At 42.6% G+C, this 24,906-nt stretch overlaps 1 protein-coding gene across 5 annotated transcripts in view; it reads right to left on the reverse strand.

Annotated features, from left to right (window-relative positions):
• fhod3a (formin homology 2 domain containing 3a) overlaps positions 1 to 24,906 on the reverse strand; it is a 72,859-nt gene that overhangs the window by 6,071 nt on the left and 41,882 nt on the right. For 2 of the 5 annotated variants that reach the window (XM_085395591.1, XM_085395589.1), the window contains exons 4-21: positions 22,292 to 22,359; positions 21,408 to 21,513; positions 20,344 to 20,438; positions 19,036 to 19,147; positions 18,827 to 18,921; positions 18,368 to 18,511; positions 15,837 to 16,072; positions 13,750 to 14,181; positions 12,779 to 12,838; positions 11,662 to 11,796; positions 11,270 to 11,320; positions 7,544 to 7,767; positions 5,473 to 5,784; positions 4,617 to 5,305; positions 3,330 to 3,470; positions 1,295 to 1,453; positions 1,008 to 1,190; positions 50 to 169 (exon numbers count right to left, since the gene is read on the reverse strand). In XM_085395591.1, coding sequence (XP_085251717.1) covers positions 50 to 169; positions 1,008 to 1,190; positions 1,295 to 1,453; positions 3,330 to 3,470; positions 4,617 to 5,305; positions 5,473 to 5,784; positions 7,544 to 7,767; positions 11,270 to 11,320; positions 11,662 to 11,796; positions 12,779 to 12,838; positions 13,750 to 14,181; positions 15,837 to 16,072; positions 18,368 to 18,511; positions 18,827 to 18,921; positions 19,036 to 19,147; positions 20,344 to 20,438; positions 21,408 to 21,513; positions 22,292 to 22,359 — 3,362 coding nt within the window. Of the gene's footprint in view, positions 1 to 49; positions 170 to 1,007; positions 1,191 to 1,294; positions 1,454 to 3,329; positions 3,471 to 4,616; positions 5,306 to 5,472; positions 5,785 to 7,543; positions 7,768 to 11,269; positions 11,321 to 11,661; positions 11,797 to 12,778; positions 12,839 to 13,749; positions 14,182 to 14,368; positions 14,486 to 15,647; positions 15,675 to 15,836; positions 16,073 to 18,367; positions 18,512 to 18,826; positions 18,922 to 19,035; positions 19,148 to 20,343; positions 20,439 to 21,407; positions 21,514 to 22,291; positions 22,360 to 24,906 lie in introns of all 5 variants that reach the window. The other 3 variants (XM_085395593.1, XM_085395590.1, XM_085395592.1) reach the window with 3 other exon arrangements.

A 24,906-nucleotide genomic window follows, 5' to 3' on the forward strand; every position in this document is an offset into this window, starting at 1 on the left:
ATTCTACTGACTTGTCTCCCAGTAATCTGATGTAATAGTCATGACTCACATTGGTGCCGTTGAGGAAGTTTCCGATGGAGAGCAGCGTAGAGAGGACGTAGCGGATAGTTTTGTTCTTCTCCAGCTGATCCATACCCTCCTTCAGATCCTGCAGTGGCTCTGCTACTTCCTAGTAGGAAAACACACACACACACACACACACACACACACACACACACACACTTATACAAGTTAATTAAGACTCCCAAAGACATGTGTTTCATTAGTCTGCCATTAAATAAACAGCGAACAGGTGCATGTTGTCTGCCACCTAAAATCTGCTCTTGTTTAAGGTCGCGAGAGGTTGCCACAGAGGTTGCTGCTTCAGTCAAACTTCAGCACGAAACATGTTTCTGATTAAGTCGACCTCTTGTTTCTGTGCAGCCGGTTCTCTTGAGTGCATGTGTTTGTGTGCCTGCATGCTGTGCTTCCCTCCATTAAAGCTTCCACTTCCAAAGCGGAGCCGGGAGCACGGCTCTGCCGAATATGCGGTGGGGGGAATCGTGCCTTACATGGAGATTAAAGACAACAACATCCCGCTGGATGCTGTAAAATTTACAGGGCGGTAACAGAGGGGCAGCATGTTTCTCATACTCCAGGCTTTGGCTTTGAACTTCTCCTCCTGGATGCATTCTTCGCTCGAATAAAACACGACGCCGTGCCAGAAGAAGACGAGGTGCCGCTAATAAGCGTGCATATTTTGTCATGATGTAACTATGTTGATGCTTTGCGGATGTTCTTTGTACTAAAAGGATGTTGATACTTAGTGATACGGGTTTAAAGAGTACACACAATAAGCACACATGCTGAGCACATTTGCTCAAACCTCTGTGGTCTGTTTCTGCTTTAAGGAAACCACTTTTACTTGCTAAGTATCATTTCAAATGTGGATGTAGTGATGGTGTTGGTTCCCTCCCCTTATGGAAAGTACATTTTTCTTAACACTCTTGAGGTTTTTGTTGTTTCACCTTCTCCGTTGCCTCGTAGTCCATTTTAAAGGCCCAGAGCTGGAGTCTGGCAGAGAGCTCACTGATGGAGGACAGGGTGAGGAGAAACTGCTCTGCAGAGCCCAGCGGGACATCAGGGTTGGCCAGCTGAGCCTCCTGAATCTTCTGCTTCTCCTCCTCTGTGGGGATCATCGTCAGGATTTTCTGCGAGGGGAAAAATGAAATTGTGGGATTAGAGAGGACAGCAAAGTGCAGATGTGATCTGTTTATCACTCCCTTTCTTTTTTACCATTGTTTGAATCTCTCACCTCTATGCCCTCCTTGTTGAGAGCATACTCGTCAAAGTTGAGGATGGCTGTCTTGATGGTGCGAGGTGGAGGCAGGACTGTCAGACCAATATTGATGGCGTTGCTCCTTTTGGAATCCAAAACGATGATCTCTTGGCGTTTGCCATCGGCCGCTGTTTTCTGGAGCATAAAAATACAGACGGGGGGAGGGGGGGGTCACTGCTGGATCTCTGTTTTGCTCCCTCCTGTATTTTCTGCGTCTCGTTTCTCAGTGTGGTCTGGTTTATGGGCTTGTAAGGATTAGAAATTTCAACAACGTGGAGCTGCACTCCCAGAATGAAGGAAAAGTTAATATACTGTGTAGGAATTTAAGTACAACACAATGTGAGTTTGTACAAAGACCACAAGACCTTTTTGCCATCCAAACAGAAACTTGTGACTGTTTTTTTATTAGAACAAGACGAGGATTAACATGTGTCTTTTTGTAACTATGCAATGTGTAAATACAGTTTATATGTTTGATGTTTCCTTCCAATAGTTTTAAGCTACCTGGAGACAGAGGGGTTGCATGTCTACTCTGCTGGCGGTATGCAATTGCAACAATATTGGGAATAAATAAGCATGTTCATAGCATGTTTTTGTGTGTTAGAGCAGCGGTCTCCAACCTTTTTTGCGCCACGGACCGGTTTATGCCCGACAATATTTTCACGGACCAGCCTTTAAGGTGTCGCGGATAAATACAACAAAATAAAACTAGTACCGGTACCGAAAAAAAGAAGATGTATTCATAACACACGTGAAAAGACCAAGGAAAACCGAGTGAACGATCAAAACGATAACAAAATAACGCTGAAAACCGATAAAAACCCTGAAAACCATACTTTTCACACCTGAGCCTCAACTCTCGCGGCCCGGTACCAAATGACTCTCGGACCGGTACCGGTCCGAGGCCCGGGGGTTGGGGACCGCTGTGTTAGAGCGCTGAAATCAATTCAAGAGATTTTTTTCAGATAGTGGTTGTGTTTTGTTTTTTTCACTCCATTTTTCCTTCTTTGATGAACAGGACCCCTCTCAGATGATAAAAAAATGGTATGATCCTTCATATTCAGAGTCGGAACGTGCAGACATGAATTAAAATTTGCCTCCACAGGACGCAAATGCCTGAGTTCCCTTTTTACTCTAACTTTGTTGTACTACATATGTGTCTGCTGTATAGCCACATACATGATGGTGGGACTTCACAAACCAGTGTCTAGTCCTATGTATTTTTCATGTATTGATTAAGCTCATGAGAATACATCAGTTTGTTGGAAGACGTACTTACACGCTACTCAATGTAAATTTATGTGTACAACATTCTTTTTTTTCTATTAAATAAATAAAAAACAAACGACTGACTGTACCTTTAAGCTTGGAGACAAAAGAAATACGTGTCACAAAAGTACACCGGCTGTAGAAGGGAAACTTTATTTGATTTTAAATATTCTAACCATGTTATTTTAATAGGAAGGTTAAGAATGCACATTATGAGAGCAACATGAATGAAGCTTCTTCTGACCTCAGATGGCTTCAGTGCACCGGTGGTCCACTGCTGCTTTGATAACTACAGACCACCATCATGCCGTCACATTATTTGTAGTCCAGTAGCTGAACTGAAGTGACCTACTACTAACTCATTCAGCTCAAAAATATATTGGGGGGGAGGGGGGGGGGGGGTGGTAGCAGTGGATCAAAGTGCGAGAGGCCTGGCTTTATCTTCCCTTCTTTGCAGATCATATTTTTCTTATTTTGAGGCTTTGTGAGAATTACAACCGACTGCACCGTTTGATCAGGATCAAGACACACATGACCTTGTTTAACCTGTGAAAAATCTGCCTTCAAAGTAAAAAAAATAATGGACAAAAACTTTTAACTGCTTGACAAAGATTTGATAATTTATATAAAAAGCAAATTTTGAACTAGTTCTATTTATTGTTATTAAATGGATAATCTCGCGGCACTTCTCTTAGATGCTGCTAGAACTAGTTTTTGGAGTCAGTATCGTACAGTTACATACCTTTGTAACTGGTATTTCCTTTGACTTTGTCTCAAACAGGTGTTCCAGTTTGGCTGTGTCCAACTTCACCGGTTCCAGTTTGGACCAGAATGACTCTCCACTCCTCTTGTAGTCCCTGTACTGACAGTCTGTCGGACGCACCTGATCACAAACAAAACAAGCATGAGTGCATCAGATGGAGACATGTGTCAGACTCCCACTTCCTACAATAAAAGAGGTAAATGAGAGACTCTGAACTCAACGAACCACAAATACCAGCGGCCAAAGGAACATGTTGAGTGAGTCATTGTTTCTGGTGACTGTTTCATCTTAACTGGCTAATGGAAACATGCAGTTAAAAAAAAAAAATCAACTTGGTATTTTGGCCCATAGCATCTTCGGCAATAGAGAATACGTGGATACGTGCTTATATTGTTTAGGCCCTCGAGCAGTATTAAAAATCACCACTGAAAGTGATTATACTTCACTGTTGCACAGACGGATCCAAGTTATAAATCTACCGTGCAAGAAATAGAAAACACTCGAAAGACTTCCAGACAAACTAACACATACTCTAGGACTGGACACCTCAGGTCCTGAATGCTCACAATGTGTAACACAGTAGGAATATATTTTTCAAAATGTAATAACAACGTCCTGTTGCCTGTATTTGATGTGTTATTGTCGGTTGAATAAGGGATTTAAATGATGTGCGAATTATAGCATACTATAATGCCGTGCAAAAGTCTTCACCCGCCCCTCATTTCTATATATTTTGCTAGCAAATATATAGAAATAGGGAAACATGCACAGCAATTTGTTTCAACGTCAGCAAACACACTTGGAAATATAGTATAAAAAGGTAAAAACAAGAGTAAGTACAATTATAACAAGCTTCAAAGTCCGTATTCAGTACGACCACCTTTATTCTGCCTGAACACTTTTAGGTAAACTTTCCTGTATTTTCCTTTCAGGCTTCAGGAATAGTTCTCCGGGCTTCTTAAAGGACTTTCAAAGCTCTTCTTTGGATATTGACTGTCTTTTATCCTGTTCTCTGTCAGGATGATTCCACGCTGCCTCGATAATGTTGAGGTCTGAGCTCTGGGGAGTCCAATCCATGACTGATTGTTCCATTGTGTATTTTCCTATCCTATGCTTTTGCTGCACTGACAGTGTGTTTTAGGCAGCTGTCACGCTGTAAAATGAAGCCAATCAGATGCTTTCCAGGTGGTATTTTATTACACTGTATCTGTTGGTACTTTTCTGCATTCATAATTAAAATTATAACGTGAGTGTTTTTTTTCTCACCTCACTCCAGAAGAGTCTGATCGTCTTCTTCTTTTTGTTAAAGAGAGGCAGCTCTGGGGGAGGAGGCACTGGAATTAGGGCGTTAAATGAAGGAGGTGGTGGAGGCCTCATGCTGCCAAATAAGGGTGGTGGCGGAGGGCAACTGCCCAACATGGGTGGGGGTGGAGGGAAGCGGGGGATGCAGGGCGGAGGCGGAGGCAGGGGCGGGAGCTCACCGCAGCCCCCCATCAAAACGGCATCGAGGATGTCCTTGTCGTCTTCCTCTGTCAGGTCGGTGAAGTTGATGTCCCCGATGCGCAGCTCTCGAGGGCTGGCCAGCAGCTGGTCCCAGATCGTGTCCGATTCCTTTTTGGGCGGGGGAGGAGGGGGCTCGTTGGCTGGGCTGTCCAAATGAGCGTGAGTCGTGCTGATGTCCTTGATCAAGTCTCCGAACCGCTCGGCGATCGGTCGGATGCTGCCGCGATGGTCCGACTTCTCGTCCCTGCTGTTCTTCTCTTGGTCTTCCCCAGGTTGCCTGTTTGCATCCTGCTGAGCCTCTTTGTCCTCCCCTTCCCCCTTCTCCTTGTCCACATCTTCCTCTTCCTCCTCATCGCTGGGCTTCTTGTTCTGGGAGTACAGCATGTCGAGCATAAAGAGTTTGCTGTTGAGGAGTTTGTTGCAGTTCTCATTCACCTCTGCCTCCTTAAAGCCTGGAAAGAGGGCGATGTGGTTAAAGACGGAAAGGAATAAAACGCACACTGCAGCTCAGTGACTTTCTAGTTTCATTAGAGTGAAATGAATCATAAATGCAGGTTCTTGAAACCAAATCTAAATCATAAAAATTTATTAATTTCCACTTTTTCCTTTTAAAACCCACCGCTCTCATTGCTGCCCCTCTCCTCTCTTTCCAGAGTGCTGCTGGCGGAGGAGATGCTGGAGGCTGAGCAGTTGTCCTTTTCATTTACTTCCTCATTCTGCCGTTCCTTGTCGCTCAGGATGCCACTGTCCTCCTCTGCCTCCTCTCTCTCCTTCTCTGGTTCCTCTGCCTGTTCCTCAACTTCTTCCTCTTCCCTTTCTGCTGTCACTTCCTCCTCTATTTCCACATCTTTCCGTCCTTCCTCTTCCTCAGCAGTGGCTTCTGCCTCTTTCTCCTCTGCGTCTACGCTGGCACTAAAGTTGTTGGCTTCTTCTGTCACAAAAACATCAGAGTTATTTACAGAGTTATTTACCTCCTCTCATGTTTTTTTACAACTTCCATTGAAGTTCAGTCACACAGAAACATACTGTATGGCACTACATGTGACATATCTATGACAAAATACTGTTTGAAAGATGTATTTTAAAGGCACCTGTGTTGCTCGTGACAAGAAAAGCAAAAACACAGAATGTAAATAATACAGCACATACACAAAGCCAGGCTGTGGCAGGACCAGGATATGAGCAGGAAATGAAGAATTAAGTTCCTGTTTACACCGAAACACACATGTGTACACGGTAGACACCCATAACTCAACAGCACAGTCCACGCACTGAGACCGGCAGGGTTAGAATAACACGGCAGCGCGAGGCCTCAAACACCAGCCTGTGTGAGCGACACAACTTCAGTTTGCGTGCACTCCCAAAACGAGGCTGTTTCCTTGCATGGATGTTTTGGCACGGCACATTCAAAAACGTCTTTCAAAAGTTCATTTCACCCCTTCACCCATATCCCCTCACTCTTTTCCAAAAGTATCCTCTCCTCTTACTACTTTCCACAATCTGTCTCCCTCTTGCTGCTTCTTTTCCCTCGCGTCTGTATGTTAATTTAAATGGTGAGCTGCAAAGTAAAAACCATGCAAGGTTGAGAATAAGTGCCGTAGGCCCCTCAGATAGGAACTGAACAGGACATCCTGTGTTTTTAACTATTAGTTTTCAAAGTATTTGCCAGCAGCACTGGACACCTTTCACACATCATTGCAACCGTCTGTACACACAGTCTATGGTTACAGGTAACATTAAAACTGTTACTAACATTAAAATAAATCCATATTAATCTTGGCAACTGTCTGACAAGCACCACGCAGACAAAAGAAACTAGCTTTTTAGTTAGAACTGAATCAGGTGACCACAAAACCTTCTTTAGTTACACTGCAATAGGCCTAGGATGCGTCGGACTTCCCATGATTCACTGGGTGTTTCTACTTCACTCATTTTTTTCCCCTCTGTGTTTATACACCATTATGCATTTAATCATTAGTTGTTATTAATATTTGCCTCTCTTCCACAGTGTGATTTCTGTGGAAGTGGACCCTCCCCTCGGGAACAGCTAGTCATGACAGATGGCTTCCTGCTAAAAAGTAGTTTTTCCCTCCCACTGTCGCCAAAGTGCTTGTTCACAGGGGGTTGTCTCATTGTTCGTTTTTTTTTTCTGTATCGTTTTAAGGTCTTTCCTTTACAATATAAAGCAGCTCTAGGCAATAAAATGAACTGAATTGAAGGCTGTTTTTTTTCTCTTTTGGTACGTTGCACTCGGTACTGAGAAGCGGATGCTCCCAACCTTGATCCCGTTAACGCCTAAAACTTTACATGTATCATAGTAGATCCATGTTGCCTTTGCATGCACTAAGGAGCTGTAACTCAATTTATGTTTGAAATCTTGCAGAAAGCAATGGCATTTTCAATTCAGTTTTATTGATATAGCGCAAAATCACAACAACAGTTGCCCCAAGGTGCATTATATAGTAAGGTAAAGACTGTAAAATAGTAGGTAGGTATGAACCTAAACATTGCCCTGATATTGTTGTGTGCAGGATCCATACCAGTCTGCGGTAGCAGTAATATTTTAGAATACATATCGGTGCCAACTGGCTACAGTTTTGTAACAAGAGACGATTATATCTCCTAATAATCGATCATCCACGTCCTCATTGACAGATCGATGCATCGAACATGATTCTCAGCAATCCTACCAGTCTCAGGTGGAGTGCAGGGAACGGCAGTTGGGGTCTCTGCTTCAAGCTCAGCCTCTGCGTCCTCCTGGGAGGCGAAGGAAGACGGCGTGCTGCTGCGTGATGATGACGGAGGCCAGGCTTCCGAGGGTTCAAAGTTCAGGTCGACGGCAGGTTGATTCCTCGACACCCTTACGCGCTCCCTCTCGTACTCTTCCGCTGCCAGACGTTCCACGTTCTTATACCTGAAAGAGGAAGAGAGGAAAAGGATGGATGTAAAAAACAAGAAAAAAACAGAGAGAGCTTTAGACAATGTCTGTCTCGGCTCTCACAGCAGCGCCATTCTCAGTGTTAGTCTTTGCCAAATCACCCCAAACTAAACCACTTGTCACTGCTCTCTGCCAAAGTACCTGAGTTCATTAAAAAAATACAAAAAAAACCAAACTCCCACCCGGCCTTTTTTCCCCTCTGCAGCTGCCATGCCACTTTACCTCTTCAGAATTTAATCCCACCTCTCTCCTCTACCTCGCCCCATTAATCGTTCACAAAGCGTTCGGTGCGTTCATCACTCATTTCCTGCAGCACAACGGTTCACTGTCTTGCTCCCCACTAGCCTCTTGTCCTCTCTATCCAAATGCTCAGCTTTCAGCAGCAGTTGAAACATGCAGCAACAGGGAGGTTAAAGAAGAGGAGGAGGAGGAGGAGGAGGGAGTGCAAGGAGAAGGACAGGAGAGAAGAATGAGAGAGATGCGGAGAAGTTAATGTTAGTTTGGCTGCTCTAAAGGCTAAACATCAGAAGTGAATCAGAGTAAACCTGTTCAACATGTGCCTCCATCAGCTCTGCTCTCAGGTCCATTTCCCCTCCCTCTCTCTCTCCTCTTCTCCTCTTCCTCCCTTTCTCCTCCTACCAAATGTTGCCATTCTGCGAGCCAGAATGGAGATTTATGGGCATTGATTCAACCTTCTCTCTCTCTCTCTTTATAACTCCTCCTCTTTCCCACCGAACCACGAATGTGTGGAGCTTCTGTTCAGGGTTCATTAGCATCAGTCCACTTCAGAGGTCTGAAGAAAGAAGATACTAGCATGTGTTGGTTTGCATTTGCACGCTGGAGTGAGTGAGCTGAATGTACACGAGGTGCCCGAACCAACAGGCAAACTCATAAAAGCTCCAGCTGTTTATGCCAACAAATCACTTTTAAATAAACTGTATCCATCTTTAAAGGGGGACCTGCTCATTTCCAACTCTGGGCCTTTACTGGAGCAGATTTACACAACAATTAGTTTAAAATAATCCTTATGTTATGCTGGGCCACGTTGAAGCCCCACAGTACATCGTCTGTCTGGAAAAAGCTGTTGTAGCTTTTTTTAAACCATTCTTTTCTACTGATTGGCTGCCCCTCACAGCTCAAAGACTTAACAGCAGGTGGGTGGGGCTTTTACTTACACCCAGAGCTGTGCACCTGACATGACCATATTAGGGATATCTGTGCTCCCCAATATAAAGACATAGAAAACAAAAACAGAATGTGAGCATTTAGAGTGCTTGAAGCCTGAGCTTGTTTAGAAAAGCACTTAGCCTAACTCTATAATAACTCACACACGCATTGTTCTTGTTCCCTATGTTACCTGACTTATCTGCAGTCATCTATGACTGTCACCTGTATTATTTAAACTGTGTTTCTGTTAAAAAATATATTCTCTAAAAAACGTACGCACAAGAGCTTAAAGTGCTCTTTAACAAAGTTTTTTGTTATCAGTGCTATAGCTAATCATAATGCGATCATGTTTAACTTTTGTATTTTAGCTACCAAACTAATTTTTTCTTTGTTTTGATGTTAAAATGTTGCCGATATTTTAATTTCAATTAAAACAAAAAACAAAAAACAGTCCAAACATAATATGTGCAAGAAATTTATTTAAAGATGATCTACTCGACTAAGTTGTGCTTTTCAGGTGTGTGTTTATGTTGCTTTTTTTTTTTATTCTGCCAGTTTTCATCATGTTTTAGAAAAATAAAGACATAATGTTTCTACAGACAGTTTTGGAAACAGGGAATCGGACCACCAGAGCCTCCACTTCTGACCTCCACACAATCCACTATGCACTGGACCCCTGCAGCCCTTCCTGCATGTGGTTGTGCCCACAGGAAGGTGGGCCCATGTTGGTCTTTCAGGCTGCACCAGGCCTCAGTCACTGGGTGGTCTCCCTCGAGCAACTCACACACCCACCCATCCTTAAACCCTCTAATCAGTATACAGGGTGGGCCATTTATATGGATACACCGTAATAACATGGGAATGGTTGGTGATACCATTCAAGTTACATTGAAACCAAGCACACCATTGTTTTTCTTGTGACATTACCAATACGTTTGATGTGTCACATGGCCCTCTTCATATTGAAAAAACAAAAGTTGTATCCAAGATGGCCGACTTCTAAATGGCCACCATGGTCACCACCCATCTTGAGGAGTTTGCCCCCTCACATATACTAATGTGCCCCAAACAGGACTTTAATATCACCAACCATTCCCATCTTATTAGGGTGTATCCATATAAATGGCCCACCCTGTACATTAAGGAAATGCTAGCAAAAGAAAAAAGAATGAAAAAAAGAAAAAATTCAAAAGGATGTTTTTATTTTTATGGTGTTTCTATGAAATAAACGTAGTTAAATACAGGCTTATTTGTTTGTCCAGAAGCAGGTGTAATAGTATAATTATTTTAACCATATCGCTCTATTCGCTCATTTTAATTGCATCAATTTGGTGTAAACTGACTCTTTTAGATGAGCTGAGGTATGTTGTTGTTGCTCTGTCTGTTGTCTGTTATTAAAGCCATTGGATTTTATGCACGTCCTTCGTGACCAGGTGTTCCAGTGCTGTTTGGCAGCTAAACGCTAAGCTGGGGAATTTAAAAAAAAAAGGTCATGTTTTTTCTGATGACCATGACACCGTAAATAAATCAGAGTGAAGTCGTGGATAAATCTCCCACATGTTCACTCAGCAGCTCATCTGCAGCTCTGGCTTCTGTCTGTCTCTGCCTTATTTCTTCTGTTCATAGTTGAATCCAACCTTTACCTTTTTTTTTCGCTCTGTCTTATTGACTCTGTGTGCTATTGCATTAACTGAGCTTTAAATGGAGGGTGAAACAAGCCTGGGGTAAAAAGAAAAGCAATAGTGCTCGGCACACACTCTCAGAGAGTGGAGAAGATGAAGAAGAACAATAAGAAGGCGCAAATGTCAGTGATGACCAGCGTAGAGGATATGGCATTTACCCAGCTGTCATCAGCCCTTATTGATATATATGATCGTGACCTCCTTAACCCTTCTGAGTAAATCTCTTTCTTCCTGTGATTCCCATCTGCACACAAACACAGATTTATTAGCCTCGTGAAAATTCTTCTGGTGTGTGTGTGTGTGTGTTTGTGGCCGTGCACGTCCATTCATTGTGAGAGGCTTGACAAATCCAGGAACCTGATTTTCTCACAGCACACAGCCAAAACAATCAGGCCCTTGGCAGAGAGCCGCAGTTAAAATACAGCTTCTTAAGGAAACGAAAGGCGGACGGAGCAAAGAAAATCAGCTCAGTACTCCCCCCACCCGTCCAGCCTCTGGCAGGCAATGGTCACCTTTTAACCTGCGAACAATTACGCTATTACCGAGCTTCCCAAACCAGCGGCTCAAACATAATCCCAACTGATTCAGCGGCTCTGTGCTGTTTTGATTTAGTGTACACACACACTCACCTCTCCTCCCGCGCGAGCCGGGCCTCTTCCATTTTATCCACATAGCCGCGGCTGTGAGAGGAACAACAAACTGTTTCAAAAGGTAGCAATCATATCACGCACACTGTGCTCTGTAGATCTGTCTAACAAGTTTAACCCACAGTCCCACACCTTTGTCTTATGTATGATATGATCTATTCTTGTCAGACTGTTGAGTAATTTAGGAAATTAGGTCAACACACACACACACACACACACACACACACACACACACACACACACACACACACACACACACACACACACACACGTTTTCGGTGTTTGGAAACATAATTACTCATTCTACAAACTAAAACAGCTTTTATTCATTTATTGTTCTCGCATAAAGCATTTTATGACCAAAGATGCCTCACCTGTGCTTGTTCCTCTCCTCTCTTTCTATTTTCTGTAGCCTCTCTTCTCTCTCCACACGGCGGCGCTCTCGCTCAGCTGCCAAAGATTCTTGGTGCTGGCGGTAGGACGAGGACAGAAGGCCTCCCAGAGCAGGTCTGAAGGAGCAGAGACAGAGTGAGGAAAAGGAGGTTTCTGTTAGGATGCCTGGGTCGTTGACCCAGGATGTTTGAGTTTATGTTATTATTTATACTTTCTAGTTTTTGGTTTCTTTGAGTTCCGTCTTATGGCTTATGTCTCCCCTATCACCTGCATCCCCTTGTCTAGTTCGCGTCTGTGTATCCTAAGTTCCTATATCCCCGTGTTCAGTCAGTGTTTGTGTCTGCCCTGTTCCCACGTCTCTGTTCCCTTTGTAGTGCCTGCATATGAGTCTGTGTCTTTGTTCAGTCTGTGTTATGTGTTTCCTGTTTTACTTTGAAAGTCCATGTCTGATGTTAATGTGTCTGGTTTTGCTTCCTCTTGTCTCGTTAGGCCCGATTTGCCCCAGCTGTGTTTCCCTCCTGTTACCCATTCCCTGATTGCTCCCTCTGTGTATTTAAGCCCAGTGTTTCTCTGTGTCTGGGTTGCGCTCTACCGTTTATTTTGCATGTCCACCGGTATAAGTTTATTTTGAGTTTTTCTAGTTATGTCATGTTGCGTTCAGCATTAAAGCCTTTTTGAGTTCACGTCTGTCTCCGGAGTCTGCACCTTGGGTCCTATTCCTGACTGCACACAGCCTCACCTAACAGTTTCCTTCATTTATTGATTTTTATTTCTCTATTCCCTGTCATCCTGATTTCTGCAGCAGAGTTTTAATCTGCTGCTCTCTTCTGATAAAGCAGCCATAACACAACATACGCCCCTTACATAAGACCAGCCTCTATGTGTTTAGGTTTACCAGAGAGTTTAGTAAATCTGGAACCAACTAGCTTAGATCACATTCACTTTAGTATGTCATCGGCACGAAAACACGGTGGGGCCGCACATGCTCCGTATTTTTTACACACATGACTCTGTTCCTGTGTGTGAACCTGTTTACAGTCTGGCGGTGCGTAGTTTAAGGATGTTTCCACACCTCATGTTATTGCTGTGGCTTCTCACCTTGAGCTAGTAGGTGTACTCGGGGTACTGAGAGAGGAGTAGGACGTCAGGGCTCCGTTCCTGAGGGAGAAAAACAGGGAGTGACCTCTCAGGGTTGCACAACACGGCATGGACTAACTGGCGAGTGCAAAACTCGTACCCAGAAATGAATGTGACCCTAATTGCTAACTGCTGTCGTGTTTATTCTATTATGCCCCTGGAAATTTTCAGGCAAGGCGTCTGTCCTCACTAAGAGTCTGCTAAAAAGACCTTTGGCCTTGTCAAGCTATTATGCCGGAGCAGACAAGAGCTTTCTTTTTTAAGCTTACGTTATATTATTTAAGGTTCTGTTGCTGCGTGTGCAATACAAAGCAAAAAAACATCTGATTCTTGTTATCTATAACTTGATGCATGTAATTCAACTTCTGATTGGGAACACTTGATTACTCATGCAGCGTTCTCATGACAAATTTGGTACAGATTAAGTGTGAATCTTTTGGAAATCTAGTTTTAACCACAAAGAGAGAAATCTAACAGCTAATCTTTGCCTGACGGTAAAGGTAAGGAAATGCAAAGTTTCAGCAAAAAGCAAAGAGAGACTAGTGAGAAAGGGTTAAAGAAAAGAAAACAGTGGTTGTGCTGTTTTAGAAAAGAGGGGAAAGGAAATGCTACTGGGAGGCCAAGTGGGGATTGCACATTAAAAAAAAATTGCAGTGCATCGAGGTCGTGGAGGAACTAAGAAAAGACGTGAAGGAACGAAAAGTGACAATAAGAGTCGAGAAACTCAAGGTGAGATGCTGTGAGGTGAAAGAACTGAAAAGAAGGGAAGTGATGAATAACAAAAGAGATGCAAAGTGGCTCCAAACTGGTGCCTACACACACACACACAAAAAGCCAGAAGCAGAAGTGGAAACTGGCAAAGTAAAAAGCAGGACATCTGAAGAGAAGGAAAGCTTCTTGAATTCATTGGTGAGCTTTACTGCCCATCTGACCTGGGAGTCGTTGGTTTGGGTGACTCCTCGCTTGGCTTTCCCAGAGCCGGGGGCGACGGCTCCTCATCGAGATCGTACGAGAAGAGGTGGAAGGGCGAGTGGGGCAGGTAGGGCAGGCGGTCGGGGGAGGGGCGCGAGCTGCCACGCAACGGCGGGCTCACCTCCTTGGTAGCTGGCACAGTGACGATAGACTTTTTTCTGGCCAGCAGTGTGGCCAGGAGCGAGGGCTGTCCTGGAGGACTGTGAGTGCAGGACACAGTGGGAGAAAGGGTTGGGGTAGAGGGGGAGGAAATGCTGCTGGTGGTAGTTGTTGCTGAGGTCGGTTCACTCCAATTCCTCTGCTCTGTCTCCTTTACAGACTCCTTTCTGGACGTGATGGTGATGGACTGAAGGGTTGTTCTTTGAACAGTGGATGGAAGATGTCTAGCGGGGCTAGGAACAGAGGAATGGATCGAGAGGAATAAATGGGTAAAAGCAGAACTGAGCAGACCGGCAGGCAAATCTACAACAACATGGGCCACCAGAGCAAACCAGCTGGACAGGCAGGGACTAAAGAGACATTCGAGACCATTATGAAAGCATTATTTCATTGCTATGTTACCACTACGTCCTAAAATACCTGGAGGTGGTCTCATTAGCCCCCTCCTGCTCATCCGAATCAGACTCAGTCACAGGAGTCTCCTCTTCCTCTTCCTCCTTCTCCTCCTCAATGCTATCCTCCTCACATTCCTCCACTCTATCGAGGTGGATGGGGGGTGGGTGGGGGGGGGGGTGGACGAATGAATACACAGACAGGTGGACGATTTGAGGTAAGGATAGGGGAGAGATGAAGTGATACATAAGAAAAGCATGCAAATAGAAATCTCCACAGAAAAAAGAGTGTTGGAGCAAAGGGATGGAATGGCTGAGGGGTCATGTGTGCAGAAGATGTTTAAGTCTACACTAAAAAGTCACAGTTAAGACACTCAAGGAAAACAAACAAAGACAAGGCAAGACAAGAGAAAACACACAAGAAATGAAAAGGGGAGAGATGGCAGATGAATGTTTCTGATTATACACTTCATGCCTCCAGTTAGGTGGTTTTACATGCGCATGAACACAGAACATGATAACAAGGAAAGAGGGAAAGGAATGCTGAGAGGAGAAACCGGCTGGGGGATCGCTGTCACCAAACTGCTGTGCTGTTTTATAGTGAAACCAGATGAGTCCTGTTGCAGTCAAGTCCGTCCGCGCTGCCAGGTGTTGTTCCACAAGACCACAGCCATGTGTGTGTGACGAATGGGATGGTCAATAAAACTTGGGTTTGTTTTTCTTGTGTGCGTGCATAATACGAAGCAGGATGCGGTCCCGGACGTAAACAGCTTTCACCCACTGATTAGATTCATTCAAAAATAAATCACGGGATAAAAATGTATCTTTTACAGTACAGCTGACCGCGTTTGAACCCGTTTTTCAGGATTCACAGGTATGCTCAGGTGTGCACGATTTAGCTCTTAAACCCCATTGTTTGTCTACTAATGTGACAAAAGCAGATTACATTTAATCCTTCATCTATTATTATATTCAAATCTAAAGAGGAGAAGAGGACCAATAGATGAAAGATTTGCCTTTAGTAAACAGTTAAAGTCCCATCCTGATCCCATTTTGTTGTGCTCTTACACACATCGTTGAGAAAAGCCTGTGCTGGTTTAATATCGTGTTCACCTCTATTAGAATTGCAAGCAAACCCCGAAGGCGTGCGCAGCTGCTGAAAACAATTATTTTTATTCCAGTGCAGCAGAAGTCTGCAGTGGGGTTTAGGTGCAGCAGGAAAACCCACGCTGTGAGTAGGGAGGACACATGGGTTGCTGTTACAGCAGGTCTGTGAGGAGCAGAGGCTCAGTGACGTTTGGACTTACATGGACTGAAGGTAACCTGACAGTGCTCTGGAGCAGAAAGCAGTAAAACAGTCAGAACTTCTCTGAAGAATGAGAACATATTAAAGAACTATCGCTTTTTTGTTTGCTTTGTCACCACACCTTTTGAGTAACCCTGCACCTAGATTTTAATAAGTGATACGTAACTGTTTTATTTTCCACCACCCTCACCTCTCGCTCACGTCCTCAGATCTGATTCCATTGAAAGGTTGGAAGCCGGCTCTCTGTGGGGACGCGGGGCTGCAGGGCGAGGCGTAACCGGATCGTCCAAGAGAAGCCCTGCGGCTCCGCCTCCTCTCCAGGCCATGTCTTTTGTCCCCGCCCCCAACACTGGCTCGCCTGCGGTCCCGGCGTACCATTGGTGGAGGCTGGCTGTCATCATCACCATCTTCATGCCGTAGGGTCGTCTGGGGAAAGACATGACAGGTTGTAAAGTGAGTGGTACTTAAAAAAAATGTTAGGGTTTAAATGAAGCAAAGTGGTCTGACCAAAATCTAAATCAAAAATTTGTAGATTTTTTGGTAAATGAAAAATGCTGGATCCTTTGGTCTAATGAGTGGAACTTGTTAGCAACACGCATTTCCAAAGCTAACATGCTGTGAGACTAAATTATGGCTTCTTATAGTTCTTGTTCTTCACTTTCTGTTTCATTTATTTATTTTTAGTTATCACCCGTGCCTTGTTTTTAGTTTTACTTCCCTCCCCTGCTTCCATGTCTAGATTGAGTGCAGCTGAGTCTTGTTACTGTTGTGTTTCCACTTCCCTGATTACCCTCGTGTATAAATAGCCCTGACATTCCCTTTACTCCTTGTCATAGCATCTGTTAACCTTCCATGCAGAGATGGGCAGTAACGCGTTACAAGTAACGCGTTACTGTAATCTGATTACTTTTTTTCAAGTAACGAGTAAAGTAAGGGATTACTATTGCAAAATCGGTAATTAGATTACCGTTACTTTCCCGTAGGAACGCTGCGTTACTGCGTTACTAAAACTGTGATTTTTTTGCAAGAATGTCTCACAACAGTGACGTAAGCGAGTGCGCCGTTGGTGACAACAGCTGTGTGCAGATCAACAATGGATAATATATCGAGTGCGGGAGAGAATGTGAGCGTGCAGCGTTTAAAGCGTGGAAGTACTGACCTTACTTTGAGTTTGATTCCATAAAAAGTGACAAAAACATTAGTGTCCGTTGTGCATGGGAAGAAAACTTCTTTTTACAGCGATAAAACCCCTAAACTTCCAAGCAAGCACCAAGTGTGCTATGACGTAATGGGAAACTCACAGAGAAACTCGCGGATTCTTCAACTGACCGCGGCACACCTGCACCAGGGTAAACCTCCGCCTACCCCAGTCCTGCTTTACAGGTGAAAATAGAGCAACAGGACCGCTGAGTCTTTGACTTTATTTATTTTCTGCTGTGTTTTACTTGCATCTATTTGAAAGAGTGAGTGTAAACACAAAAAATATTTTATTTTATGTGCTGGAATGTGCATAAAATAGGTTTAAATGTTAAACTAATTTATTCAAGTCAGAGAATGTTGCATATAATTACATTTTTGCTTGATGCATAAAGTTAAAAGATTAAAACTGATAAAACAAGTTAAAAAAAAGAGACTTTTCCATTTGATTACATTTTGTATGATGGATTATGCAGAAAAAGTAGAATTGGGCTGAAAGATCTATCGCTTTATCACCTCTTCAGGTTGTAAATCGTCTTTTTAAAAAGTAACTAAGTAACTAAGTAATTAATTACTTTTGAAAATAAGTAATCAGTAAAGTAACAGGATTACTTTTTTGGGGAAGTAATCAGTAATTAGTTACTGATTACTTTTTTCAAGTAACTTGACCAACACTGCTTCCATGTATACTACAGCCATCTCAGTGTGTTCTTTGCTGAACTTACTCTTTAGGACTTTAGCATAAAACCAAAAATGTTTTTGTATTTGTTTATTCATTCTGCCTCCACGTCTGCATTTAGGTCCACTGTTCAACGCTGTGATTTTCAAACAATAACTGTGAAGGCACCGTTATTGCTGGAGGATGTATTTCACTAGCTGGGCCCACGTCCTCATTTTAGGTTTGACAGCGTTTTAGTAGGTGAAAAAGCTTTGACATGAAGTGAGCTGCGGTTTGTGGAAGGCCTTGAAGGAGACTGGCGATGGCTCCCGGGCCTTGCAGATCCCAATGCACTAAGTAGAAATGAAAAAGTTAAAGAATAGAGAAAAAGGAGGGAGGGTGGGGCACGTAAACGAGAATGAACAGCTTGCAGAACTGGGGGAACCTATATAGATTTCAACCGGAAGGAGCGTGTTTGGAGGGGTGGTCCTACTCCTGAAATTCCGACACATAATCTCCAAAGAAAGTTTTATGAGCAGCATATGCTCCCATCCAGATGACACGTTTTTATACCTTTTTTTTTTCACAAGACAATGCCATCCTAAGCCTAAAAGAATGAGCGTTAAGAATAATGCCACCAATTTAAATAGACAAAAACTGGACTTTGATATAAAGTTTTGCACTATTTTCAGCTATTATGTTTGGTTTAAATGACTTACAAACCATAAGATTCTGTTTTTATTTTTATATTTTACATGGCACTCTGACCTTTATTTGGGCTATTAGTACAGCATTTACAAGCTGAAAAGGGATCAGTAATAACCCATTTTCAACCGCTTTTAATGTTTTGTTTGAGTGTCTCAGACCTCATATATATTAAGCTGCTCGACCAAGTCAAGATCGGTTCCTTTCCTCCCCAGATGTCTTTGGGAAACGGTCTCCATGCCCTGCTCCTCCAGACCATCCACCATATCATAAAATGAATCCTGGTCGGGCAGTGCTGCAAGAGTCTGCAAAAAGAAAGGAGACGTCGTCAAGATGTAACCAAGGTTTAAAACGCTTTGCACATTTAAACACTAATGACTAAAACACTGCTTTGATGCACATAATCATATATTTAAGTTTTTCATTTTGGGTTTTGAAGCTGCAGGACTAAAACTTCGCAATACAGTTTATATCTACATGCAAAATGATAAAACACAAAGTCAGTCAATCAACTGATCACTTACTGGAGAAAACCAAGATGCGTTTTCCATAAAACTGAAAATGTTCTATATCCACACAAGAAAGTACTCAGCAAAGCCATAAACTATAGCTTTGCAAACCTTATTGATGAGGGTCATTGCATAGACGAGAAGCTCCGTATCCACTCCATCCTTCTCATGCAAGATCTCCATAGCATTGGACCATGGCTTGCTGCCTAGAAGTCAGTCGATTAAATTCCATTACTTCAAAAATATTATCATGCAGACAAACTACAGTATCTTTCTACTTTAAGCCCTCAGCACATGGTGGCATGTTAAGCTTTTAGTACCTCTCTTCATGTCCACAGAGGTGATGGCTTGGATCAGCAGTGGCGCGTTGGATTCTGAGTACTCCACAAACACCAGCAACAGCTTCAAAGCTGTTTTCACCACCAAACGAAACTAGGGTGGAAATATAAAGAAACTTGCATAAAGTATGGACAACTGTGTTCCTATTGCTCTCTTCATCCACTCTAAACATTTAGAATTCAAATGTTTAGCATTAGTGGCAACCAAAACATACGAGCAGATGCTATTTCATTATTTGTGTGTGTTGTGCTTGTCATCATGCTGCAGGGACATAATCTATTTATACAGTTATACTGTGAGCCTCTGTTTTAGGGATGCTGGTCTGGGGAAACTTCATAATATAAATTACATTTTACAGGATTTGGTTTAAAATTTAGGCAACGTGACATTTTGGTTAATTTTATTGTAACGGACATCATCAGGCAACTAGGAATTATGGTTTTGGTTTGGGTTAGGAAGGAATTTCATGAACTCGTTAACAAAGATGGCTGCAGATGCTGCAGAACCGTAGTTGTTCTGCTTATACTGCTTATATGATCCAGACCATGGACTCTCACATACCCATCTATGATAAAAATACAGCACTACCAAAAAATCTCAAGGAAGTAAATGCTGATCAACATACTCACTTTAGTACTGCGGCGCAATTTATCCCACCTAAGATAGTCTGATAGTATGCCAATGTCTAGGGCAAGACATGGGGCAATGTCTTGTTGGCGAGCAACTCCCTTTACTCATGGTGGGACCATCATCCTACGGGCCTGTAGTCTGCAGGAAGAGCAACAGGGGTCTAGCACATTGTTTTGAGGAAATAATCGCAGGCCAAATTCCACTAGAACTGCCCTGGATGAAAGGGAGAGTGCAGGGTGGCTACGCCTACAGCCCTGTGGTTCATCTGCTGTGAACTAGAAGATCGCTTCAAGTCGAAGAAGGGGTTTTGAATGCTTTTACTCCAGCGTTCGACACGGAAAGCGCCTCCTCTGGAGATTTTATTGCTATATGTTCTCACGCTGGCGACAACAGTGAAACCTGGGGGGTGGTAGTGTAGGGAAAACAGTCCCAGCATGAGTGTCTTGGTGCCTAGTGCACGAGGACACCACAAAACCAACAGAAGCCGCCACCCACAGCTGGAAACACACAACACAATCATTAGGGTATGTGTTTGTGTGTGTTTCTTTGGATAAACGCTAAAAATAATGTTCTGCAAACAATGGCTGGTTAACCAACGTCAGGGTGGTGTGTGTGTGTGTGTCCTCTGAGTTTTTTAGGATGCACGCTTGACTTGATACCTTCGAGCCAACGAGAGTGTAGAGCCACTGGATTGTCTCAGGATGGCCAATGACGCCATTCATCCCGTCCACGTAGAGCATGATCTGCCCGAGAGCTGAGGAAGAAAGGAAAAGTCAGAAAAGTATACGGAAAGATGACTGAGAACTTGTTGTAAAATAAAATAAAATAAGATGAAATAAATAAAAAAAGAACCAAAATGAATTAAATAACAGCAATAAAATCAGTTACAGTGACAGCAATGATTCTGATTATGCTGAGAAAATCAATCAGTCATGACAACGATGGCACAACCATGACTAACAGCTCCATAGAAAACCTCTGAGTGACAAACATGACTTAATTCCATTACATTGCTCTTTTTGTATTGCCATCTTATAATAATATTCAGCAGAAATAATAATAGGGTTAAAAACTCTGTTTAAAGCACTCGAAATGCAGTTTTTCTGCATTTGTTTCTCATTTTTACAATTTTATTTTTCATGCATATCTTCTAAGTAACATGTCCAAATCAGTCGTGACATGCCGTCATGACCACATGTGCCTAGACTAGCTGAGAAACACAAAGGAAAAGCTGATGCTGAATGCAGGCTATTTCAAGAGAAGTGGAACTCTGAAAAGCCCACATCTCGACAGGGTAAGGAAAGATCCTGTGTCTCCGTAATTATTGTCTTCACTTGGATGCTTCTGTCCACACGCCGGCAAAGATGTAGAGCCATAAAGACTGAGTGTTTGCTTTAAAAAGTCACTGAGCCACAGAGGCACACGACTACAGCACGGTAAATTTCTCAGAGGCCAGTCCTTTCACTGAGAACTACGGGCAAATTTTATTTTTATGTGCAGACAATTTCAGGCAATAGAATCATCAGATATCATTTGATCTTGTTTGTTAATTGTTATACAGGATTTCAAAACATGTTAAAATAAATGTCTGGCCCTTGATGTGAGTCCCATTTCACAGTGTTGCCCCAGAGAAAGATAGAATGACCCCCCTGATCTAAGCATGTAGTATATTATTGTTATTATTCTTAGCATATATCATTATGCAGCATGCAGGAGACCATACCTCTTAATATGTAGTTCTGGTAGTTTTGGTCAGCTTCTGCTCCCACCTTGATGAGACACGTCAGACCTTCAGCCATCACAAACTCATGGACCAGGTCTTTGTCATCCTGAAGGAAAATGAGCACAAATAGAGGAAGCACGGGATAACCAGAACAGAGCTCGTAATTTCGTGGATGCAGTTAATGCATTTTCTTGTGTTGCCACTTGATGTCAGTGATGTGGAGGTTTAAGATTTAAGTTGACACAACACAGATTTTCAAACCCTCCTCTGGGATCAGACCAGCTGGTATACACACTCACACTTGTCAGCAGACATGATTTTTTACAGTTTTCTGCTTTTTATGTGTCATTTCTTAAAGAAACAAAAACACCTTCATGTGCACCGTTAAAGCTCCAGGTTCAGGCATCCTCTGAGGAGAAGGTGGTAGGAAATAAGCATGGAGCTTGCATGGAGGGTTTTTTATGTAGTGTTTAGTTGCAAAAAAAGGGCCACTTTTAATAGCTTGAATGCTGCACTTTTTTGAACAATCTGGAAGTTTGCACAGTGCTGCTCCGTTTGCTGAATCACTGTCTTTTTACATACGGAGTGCTTCTGTTCTGTTTGTGCTGCAGAGCTCTTCTTTTTTTTAAAGTGGCTAACTCTTCTCCACTTAAAATAAAAGATTCCCACACAAATTTCAATGCAAACACACACACACGCGCGCACATGCACACACAAAGACAGAGAGAGAAACGCCACGTTGATGGAGATCCTGTCATCACAGAAGCACACAGTGGCCACAATAACCGACTGTATTCTGCAACAATGTACTCACGGTAATTGCATTGAAAAATGTGTGTGTGTGTGTGTGTGTGTTTGTGTGTGTGTGTGAGAGAGTGTGTTACCTGAAAAATTTGCTTTAGAGAGAAGAGTGCTCTTCTCAAGTCACGTCCATTGGAGTTATATAGTCTTTCTGCAGAGGGACAGACAGAAAAAGACACATAGATGGTTATCTGAGGTTAACTGAACAAACATGGGAACGTATGCATAACCATAACGAATAAAACGTCTCCACCTTAAAGCTCTCGCACTCGTTTTTGCTGCCTTTTATGTTTGCTTGTGCATCTTTCATCTCTCGCCAGTCCTCATACTTCTCATTCCGATGAGTCGATCAATAAAACTTGTTAGCAAAACGAGCCTCAGCTGTGCAAAAAAGCTGCGCAACAGCATCCGAGATGTGAGAGGAGAGGTGCGATTCGATGGAACCAATCACCCCACGCGGCTGTAATCACCTGAGGCAGGCACTTCATCAAACACTTTCACCGCGTCCTCGCTCGCGGAGCAACACGTGCATGATCTCTCTTTTCCCTTTTCCCCTCTCTCTGACTCTCTCTCTCACACACACACACACACACACACACACACACACACACACACACACACACACACACAGTTGCAGTGGTGATTAGGGCTGTATTGGAATGTTAATGAGCTGCTGGCTTGGCTTCATCGCTGAGGTATTCAGGTCACGACACGGAAACCACTCAGAACTAAAGGCTCGTATATCATGATGCTGATATTATTGTTATTTCTATCCATGAACACAAAGACGTTATCGCTGTACTTCTACAACAGGCCTTAAAATGACTGGCAACAGTCTTTAATAACCATTGTTTAAGGTCATATGATTATATAACATATTAGTTATTATATAATAGTTGATTAGGAACAAGTTTTACAGCAATAATGGTTAGTTAAGATTACTAACTTTCATCTAGTTATTTCTTAAAAGTGAAATAACTAAACTTAAAAATAACACAAATTTGGGTAATTAAAACCTAAGATGAATGACAAAACATGACATGTTACATCTGTGTCATTATTTAACAAAAATTAAGCCAAAATGCAGAGACGGTGTGTGGAAAAACTAAGTGCACTCTTACTGTTTTCATAGGAATTAAGAAGGTAAATAGCAGCCAGGTGCTGCTAATCAAATGAACTTGATTAACTGATTATCAGCAAGTACCTCTGTAAAAGCAGTATTTTGGCAGTTTGCTGTTTTGGAGCATTCAGATGTGCGTCAACACAACGCCAAGTAAGGACAACATCAGCAATGATCTTACAGAAACAGTTGCTGCTGCCAATTAATCTGAGAAGAGTTACAAAGTAATTTCCAAACTGTTTGAAGTCTAATAAGAAAAAATATTGAAAAGTGGAAAAACATTCAAGACAGTTGCAGATCTCCCCCAGGAGTTAATGTGCCAGGAAAATGCAGTTCAACACCTACGTCTCAGACTCTACAGGCTTCACTTAACATGTTAACATTTTTAAATGTAAAAATTCTTGACAGTACAAATAGAAAAAGACTGAAAAAGTATGGCTTGTTTTTAAAAATTGGCAAGAGGAAGTCTCTTCTCTTTAAAAGAACATATGTACACATTTGTAAAGGTGTATCCGAACAAATCGCAAGACTTCTGGAGCAATGTCCTTTGAACAGATGTGAAAATGTTTGGTTATAATGCACAACACCACGTTTGGAGTAAACCGAAACGCAGCATATCATCACAAACATACCAGCTATCAAGTACTGTGGTGCAGGGGTGGTGAGCTTGTTTTTTGCAGCCATAGGACCTGGACACCTCGCAGTTATTGTGAATTCTAACCATCCGTCTAGCACTTAACGGTTGGCTGACATTGGTTAATGCAACAAGACAATGAACCCAAGAAGAGCAGCAAATCTACATCAGACTGGTTGAACAAGACAAGCTCCAGAAATGATTGTCGTACACAGAACAGCTTTATTACGAAACAAAAGCGCTCTCTGCCTGTGAGCAAAAACAAAACCAACAAACCCCCCAGCCTTTCCTATTGGTCGAAAAATGTATCATGTTGACCAATCAAAAAAATGATATGGCAACATGGCATTTAGATGTTTAGGAAGGGGGGAAGTTTTAGGAGTGACGGCGGTGTTTTGAGATGTGAGAGATTTGCAACGTTTAGCGCAAATCTTGTGTAGTTAGTGTGTAGTGTAGTCAATAGTTTTGTTGTGTGTGTCAGAACAACGAGGCGACTGCTGAATGTTATAGGAGTTACAGGAGTGATACATCTCCTGTTGTCAGGCCTGCAGGTATCAGGCTGTTGTTCTCCTTTATCTCATAGTGGACAGAAATTATTTTTTGGAGTGGCACAAATAATTTGTGTGGCATCAAACTTGATGCAGAACAGCTGATTGTTCTGTAAATAGTTTGAAATGTTTATTAAAAAAAAAAAAACGCCTTGGCTGTATTTTTAGGTAAACAGCTGCAAAAAACTTTGTTGTTTGCATAACTCAGTTACTTTTTTTGAAGAAGTAACTATATAATTAATTGCCCAACAGTGGCCATTATATTCTGTTACAGGACTCTCTCCCAGACCACAGACTCATACTCATAATACAAGTCAGAGCTTTATTTAAAAAAAGAAAAGAAAAAGAAATAAAAATAAAATAAAGTTTTGTTTTCAAAATTGGAGTTCAAGTTCT

The sequence above is a fragment of the Rhamphochromis longiceps genome, linkage group LG22 (assembly GCF_057381845.1).
Source record: "Rhamphochromis longiceps isolate RC_006_pf linkage group LG22, R_longiceps_female_GT1.1, whole genome shotgun sequence".
NCBI lineage: Eukaryota > Metazoa > Chordata > Actinopteri > Cichliformes > Cichlidae > Rhamphochromis > Rhamphochromis longiceps.